Source organism: Saccostrea cucullata, unplaced genomic scaffold (assembly GCF_032062105.1).
Source record: "Saccostrea cucullata isolate Sc308-1 unplaced genomic scaffold, CSIRO_AGI_Scuc_v1 ctg19548, whole genome shotgun sequence".
Taxonomy (NCBI): domain Eukaryota; kingdom Metazoa; phylum Mollusca; class Bivalvia; order Ostreida; family Ostreidae; genus Saccostrea; species Saccostrea cuccullata.
The window spans coordinates 6,189-13,860 of NW_026917910.1; the positions used below are offsets into that span (position 1 = coordinate 6,189).

General features: G+C 34.5%; 1 protein-coding gene across 1 annotated transcript; it reads right to left on the reverse strand.

The window, feature by feature from the left end:
• Positions 1-5,230: 5,230 nt before the first annotated feature.
• Positions 5,231-5,804, reverse strand: LOC134260706 (uncharacterized). The gene is made up of 2 exons (XM_062743283.1): positions 5,556-5,804; positions 5,231-5,391 (listed from the first exon to the last, which is right to left on the reverse strand). The coding sequence occupies exons 1-2, from the start codon at positions 5,788-5,790 to the stop codon at positions 5,231-5,233; spliced, it is 396 nt and encodes a 131-aa protein (XP_062599267.1). The 5' UTR covers positions 5,791-5,804.
• Positions 5,805-7,672: the final 1,868 nt, after the last annotated feature.

Here is a 7,672-nt window from a genome sequence, read left to right on the forward strand (position 1 = left end):
AACTTTTGCAAAGTGTGGGATTGGACTATAGTCCAGTCCACACTTTGCAAAAGTTGTCTCCCTTTGCAGGGTCAACCAAAAGGTCAATAGGGAAAGAAACGTCATTTCTTCTCTTTGTGCTCTGATAAATCCACTGTGTTTAATTTTTTTTTTCGTTCAATGTGTGGGTAGCCCCATCTTGGGGCAATCAGTACACAAAAGGCAGAGCTTTTTTAAAGTCAAATGACGAAGTAACAAACCTGCAAACTATCCCCTAAGATGGCGGCCAAGGGACATAACTTTTGCAAAGTGTGGACTATTATACGACACCGCCAATCTGTCACAATATTATTTTCGCAAGAACCAATGGGCAAGAAGAGCTGACGTTTTGTTTCATGAGAACTCATTCTGCATGCAGGATGTACATTCAATATTTTTTATCGGCAAATCATAGTCCCGGGATTAGGATGTGGTCACAATATGAAATCCAAGTTTTACTTTGAAATATATTGGAAAAGTCATAAAAATATTTTTTAAGAATAAAGCGTTTATTTTAAATATGAAAGTACTTTTCCTGGGGCAGTGTAGATGCTGATCATGGACGTCAGGGGTAGCAAATGGGGAATCAAAGTTTCACATTGAAATATTTATAGGAACCAGAAGTCTCTGTCGAGACTGCATCAATAAAGTATCTTAGTGTAGTCTACCTGCATGCCACATCATATTATAATAAGATTTAAACGGTATTTGAAATAGCATTTTTAAAGCATTTTACAGAAATTTCTATTTTCTAGTTACCACGGCAATATTGTCCATCGAAATCACAAACCGATATAAAGAATGATGTGTCTTAGTGTAGTCTACTTGTGTGCCAAGTTATACTGAAATCAGACCAATACTGTAGGAGGAGTAGCATTTTGAATGTATTTCACAGAAATTTCTATTTTTAGTAACCATGGTAACACCGTTCATCGAAATCAAAAACCGATGCACAGAATTATGTATCTTAGTGTTGTCTACTTGTGTGCCAAGTTATACTGAAATCGGACCAAATCTGTAGGAGGAGTAGCATTTTGAAAGAATTTCAAAGAAATTTCTATTTTTAGTAACCACAGCAACACCGTTCATCGAAATCAAAAACCGATGCACAGAATTATGTATTTTAGTGTAGTCTACTTGTGTGCCAAGTAATATTGAAATTGGACCAAAACTGTAGGAGGAGTAGCATTTTGAAAGAATTTCAAAGAAATTTCTATTTTTAGTAACCACGGCAACACCGTTCATCGAAATCAAAAACCGATGCACAGAATTATGTATCTTAGTGTAGTCTACTTTTGTGCCAAGTTATATTGAAATCAGACCTAAACTGTAGGAGGAGTAGCATTTTGAAAGAATTTCACAGAAATTTCTATTTTTAGTAACCACGGCAACACCGTTCATCGAAATCAAAAACCGATGCACAAAATTATGTATCTTAGTGTAGTCTACTTGTGTGCCAAGTTATATTGAAATCGGACCAAAACTGTAGGAGGAGTAGCATTTTGAAAAATTGTTTACAGACAGACAGACAGACAGATGGACGGACGACGGACGCATTACTATCGCATAAGCTCTTCTGGTCTCTGACCAGTAGAGCTAAAAATGAAGTCATGCAATATGAATCTTCAATATAAATTTGAAATGAGAAAAGATAAAGACCACAGGTTTAAACGTTTATAGATATGGCCATATGGGTAAGTTAATATGCTAAATTCCACTACGCGTCTGCTCTAGAGTCACGAAGTAAGGAGTTGATCCTTACGTCACGGGTTCGAATCCCACTGTGGGACGAGGAGACCGATCCTTCGGATGAGAGCGTATAAACCGAGGTCCCGTGTCACAGTAGGTGCTGGCACAAAAAGATCCCTCACTGCTCAATGGCCCTACGTGCCGAGTTTTAGACAAAATTTGTAGCTCCACCGGCAAGTAGTGGCGTTTCCATACGAGAGAAAAATTCTCGAAAGGGACGTTAAACAACATACATTTAATCCACAGGCACCTGACGTTACTTATTTTTCTTTTAATTAAAAAATATACACATACCTAATAATAAACAAGGTCCCCAAGGCGCCATCTTGAATTTTTCTAGGTCTGTCACATCAACTTGTATTTTCGTCTGAAACTCCGTCAAATAAATTCTCTGCAACCATATTCTTTCTGTGGCCAGTCTTTCGAGGTCTAAACTTACGGACAGTGCAACCAGAAGGGCGCATCACACTTGCAAATATTAAAAATCCCTCGTCAAACTCGATCTACTGCTTCAACAATCCGAGAAATCGCCAAAGGGGGGCCGGAAGTTTACATCAATATGCTAATGGGAATTCCGTATTTGTCAGTTTTGTGGTGGATCTAAAGCGGCGTGTTATAATTACTTTGAATTTTAATAAATATTTCGATTATTGAAATGAAAAAAAAAAATGCAAAATTGGAAAAATAAAACACTTCTTATAAACATACCTGTAAAATATACTGTATTAATCTATACCGATCGTTGCGTTTGAAACAATCTTGAATAAAAGAGGGGGGTGCTTGAAAAAAAAATCAACAACAAATCATCCAGAGTTAATTGAATGGTTTTCAGAAAACAAAAGACTGCAAACCATCCAGTTATATACATACATTATGTAACATATATACCTGGCATATGCTTAATTGAAAAAGGGAAGGGGGCACACTGATTAAAGGCTCGGGGATATGTAATGAAATCAAATATTAGCATATGCATCATGTAACGTTATATGTATAATCTGTCACCAAGAAAAAAAAAAAAATGTCGCCATGCCACTACTTTATTGCAATACATAAAATTGCAGATCTCAACACTCCCTGGAATAATTTTAGTGTGGAACCCCACCCCCCCCTTCTCACACACGTGCGTACATATTTTAGATAAGTCAATCTTCTCCACGGATAACGCTCAAATCAGGGCATCAATAATGACAGTGTTATTAATTATATTTAGTGCATTTAAGTCCCGACTCAATATTTTGTCTTGAAAATGTTCATTGATCATGTTGATCAGCTAGCATGATCAGGCCGATCTTCGACATTTATAAAATATAATCGCTTTGCTCAAGCTATATCGAAATTATTTTGAGAGATATAAAATGAATGTTCTTACATGTATATTACGTTGTATTATTGTCTGAATTATTGTTTTTGGAATAAATATACTAACTTTCGCAGGTTATTTTTAAAAATAAATCGTACAAATATATTGACCAATCAAAAAAGGGCTTTCCCTAAGAATTTCAAATCGTATGTAAACTTCCGGCCCCCCTTTGGCGATTTCTCGGATTGTTGAAGCAGTAGATCGAGTTTGACGAGGGATTTTTAATATTTGCAAGTGTGATGCGCCCTTCTGGTTGCACTGTCCGTAAGTTTAGACCTCGAAAGACTGGCCACAGAAAGAATATGGTTGCAGAGAATTTATTTGACGGAGTTTCAGACGAAAATACAAGTTGATGTGACAGACCTAGAAAAATTCAAGATGGCGCCTTGGGGACCTTGTTTATTATTAGGTATGTGTATATTTTTTAATTAAAAGAAAAATAAGTAACGTCAGGTGCCTGTGTATCAAAGATAGCGGTTTCTAAAACTTTTAATCACGTGGCTTCTTCTTTTGGATTATCTTTCTTGTCTCTTATATTTTGCAGTTTTAGTTCACCGTTTCGGTAATGACAAGAATATCAGGGACACCGTTTTACAAACAATAAATTATTTTAAAAAAGAATTTAGTAACCTGTATCTTTTTTAAATCAACAATGGCATATTTTATTATACCTTAGTAATCTCGACAGGTTAAATTTTGACAGAAAATTCAGTTTTCACACACGCATATTCAATATTACAAATTCGATTTTGTTGTTTGGGACATGGCATTTCAAAGCAAGTCCATGACGTTAAATTATTTTTTTAGAAGTAATATTGTTTTCAGGGGTGTCCTTATGGTGTGTATGCATATTTATTATCTCCTTCTACAATATTCCAGATTTATTTTTAAAATTTCATAAACCAGATATTGCTCAACACATACTAAAATGACGGGACATCATTTGGGCCTCTATTCGTAGAATGACCCTGTTACGTTCAGCGCAAAATAAACAAAATTCAATGGAATAAAGAAGAAAGAAAGAAATTTGCACTGAAAGTAGAGCACTTTTAACTTTAGATGAGCCATTTTCATTTTTTGATTATTACCTGTAATATTACAGTAATGAGTTTATTTTCTACTTATATATTTATAAAAAAAAAATTAATTATGCACTGTAAATATTGTATTTCAGAAATGAATTTAATTTTTGAAGATTCATGAGGTTATGAACGCGCTTCATGATAAATATGCCGGCGTGAAGCGTTGTAGTTCATATACCTCATGAATCTTAAAAAAATTAAATTCATTTCTTATAATTACTTTATTTTTCTGATGACTCGCCATAAATTTACGCCGTTCAACGGTCATTTTTAAAACAAAACAGTGGGCACTATATTTTTTGACTTTTTGACGTCAAGAGCGGTATGATGACGTAACATTGGAGATATTCATGCTTATTTATGGTACATACCTAATGTAGTTCATGAGAAAATAAACTGCATTTTATTTTGTAAAGAATCATAGGGGAAATTTATTGGAAATGTAAATATATAAATTTGAAATGAGAAAATATAAAGGTCACTGGTTTAAACGTTAGTTACATGCTAAATCCCACTTAGCTCAAAGGGCAAATACGAAGGAGTGAAAAGCATTCTCCTGTGAACTTGTTCTTTAGTTTACCGGGGAGACTATAATTAAAATATTGTTGGTCATGACTGGTACTGTCATTTTTCATTGAGAAAATTATTTAATACCGTATTCTTGTAGCTCAGTTTGATAAGAAATTAATATTTTAAATAAGCGTCTGTTCTAGAGTCGCGAAGTAAGGAGTTGATCCTTACGTCACGGGTTCGAATCCCACTGTAGAACGTGGAAACCGATCCTTCGGATGAGAGCGTATAAACCGAGGTCCCGTGTCACAGTAGGTGCTGGCATGAAAAAGATCCCTCACTGCTCAACGGCCCTAAGTGCCGAGTTTTCGACAAAATTTGTTGCTCCACCGGCAAGTAGTGGCGTCTCAATACGAGTGAAAAATTCTTCAAAAACTTTTGAAGGAGTAAAAAATCATTTTATTAAAACATTAAAAGAAAGTCGACATTCTCTTTATTCAATCCCAAATCATTGTAAAATATCCAGCAGCTGAAACATAACACTGAGTTTATAATTGGTCTGTCGATGTAGCGATTGTCTTCTCAACTTTTCCTGCCTCCTCCTCTCTATTTCCTCCCTTCGTTCTCTGGCTCTCCCTTGCTTCTCTATCATTGCAAGCTCCCTTTTACCTGTAAAAAAAAAATTAATAAGTTGAACACAAACTTATTATCGGGAATTTATTCATTATCAATAATACTTTAATCAATTATAAATAAGTAATTATAAAAGGTTTCCTAAATTCTTAGACCCGTATTGAGGTAGTAAATTACAGATACATTTACGTTGTTCTTACGTTTTAAAGCAACTTCATCCTCATCCTCATTTCTCCGGAGTCTTTCGTTCAGAAACGATACGTTAGGCCACATTGGCTCTCCTTCACCAGTTACTGGGATGTCAAAGGCACAGCCTCCCCCGCTCACTTTGGCTTTGATTCCATTTTTCTTCAATATCTTTCGCAGCCTCTTTTGCTGTTTTTTGGTGCGAAAAGGAGTTGGAAAAGGCGCAACTTTACTATGGAAGCAACCCATTGTGTTTATTCTGACTTTGTTGCTATATCACGCTAAGTTTATTATGACGTCATTTTAATTGTTACGTCATACATGTATATACTGTTACGTTCAGCGCATTTAATAATAGAATAAAGAAGAAAGAAAAACATGCACTGAAAGTAGAGCACTTTTAACTTTTGATGTGCCATTTTCATTTTTTGATTATTACCCGAAATGTTACATTATCGATTTTATTTTCTTCGTTTATATTAAAAAAAAAATTATGCATTGTAAATATTCTACATAAATTTGAAATGAGAAAATTTAAAGGTCACTGGTTTAAGTGTCTTCAGATATTGGTAAGTACATGCTTAATCCCACTGAGCGACGAATACGAAAGAGTGAAAAAGCATTCTCCCGTGAACGTCTTGTTCTTTAGTTTACCGGGAAGACTATATTTAGAATATTGTCGGTCATGACTAGTTGGGTAAGAAAAACAATCCCAATATTGTGGTAGAGGATCTGGAAAAGTAGAAGCTATATGTCTACTAGTATATATAACTATTCATTATATATAGCTAATAAATAGTCTCTAATAAAATACTATACCAAAAATCTAGAGAATTTTAGCGTTCAATCGGCCAGGTAAAATTAATCTTTAGATTCTCATCCTAATTTGCTAAAAAATTGGGGCGGGTGGGCGGATTTTATTTTTTTATTTTTTATAATTGTTAAATTGTAAGTATGAACTAAACATGGACTCCGCGTACATATTTTTTCATTATGTTAATGCCAATATGAATATATTTTATTTTTTTCATATTCTTTTACATATTTAAAGAAAATTCTTGCTTAAATTATTAGATATTTAATGTTAATTAACAAATTAACAAGTACACATATACGGCACACGCAAAACAAAATGAGGTGGGGTTCTGATACCAATAAATTTTGTATGCATGACTTCTTATCGGCCTTTCCTTAAATACCCTTTAGTTTTATCTACAAATCCCTCTGTTTTCTGTAAAATATCATAGATTTCAATCTTCCTCAAAAATTGGATCGTTCTTGAAACTTGACATGTTCGACAATAAAATAGGTCATATTTCCAAAATCTATAAAATATTCTTATAAAATATCCTACCGAAAAAACCTAGGCCTGAACACTTTTAAGATTTCACATTTTCTTAGCACTAAACATTCTCTAAAGTCTGTCTACAATGTTTTTTTTTTCAAATCAAAATCACACACAGTTGGAGATCGTTAAAACTTGACCAGGTGTCATTTTCCATGTCTATTTTTAGCTCTACTGGTCAGAGACCAGAAGAGCTTATGCGATAGTAATGCGTCCGTCGTCCGTCCGTCTGTCTGTCTGTCCGTCTGTCTGTCTGTAAACAATTTTTCAAAATGCTACTCCTCCTACAGTTTTGGTCCGATTTCAATATAACTTGGCACACAAGTAGACTACACTAAGATACATAATTTTGTGCATCGGTTTTTGATTTCGATGAACGGTGTTGCCGTGGTTACTAAAAATAGAAATTTCTGTGAAATTCTTTCAAAATGCTACTCCTCCTACAGTTTTGGTCTGATTTCAATATAAATAGGCACAAAAGTAGACTACACTAAGATACATAATTCTGTTCATCGGTTTTTGATTTCGATGAACGGTGTTGCCGTGGTTACTAAAAATAGAAATTTCTTGGAAATTCTTTCAAAATGCTACTCCTCCTACAGTTTTGGTCCAATTTCAATATTACTTGGCACACAAGTAGACTACACTAAAATACATAATTCTGTGCATCGGTTTTTGATTTCGATGAACGGTGTTGCCGTGGTTACTAAAAATAGAAATTTCTTTGAAATTCTTTCAAAATGCTACTCCTCCTACAGATTTGGTCCGATTTCAGTAGAACTTGGC

Bases quoted from the DNA above. Each gene is read 5' to 3' on its own strand.
- LOC134260706 (XM_062743283.1), bottom strand. From the start codon at position 5,790: ATGGGTTGCTTCCATAGTAAAGTTGCGCCTTTTCCAACTCCTTTTCGC. The intron at 5,392-5,555 runs GTAAGAACAACG...TTTTTTTTACAG, and splicing joins GGATGAAGTTGCTTTAAAAC to GTAAAAGGGAGCTTGCAATG.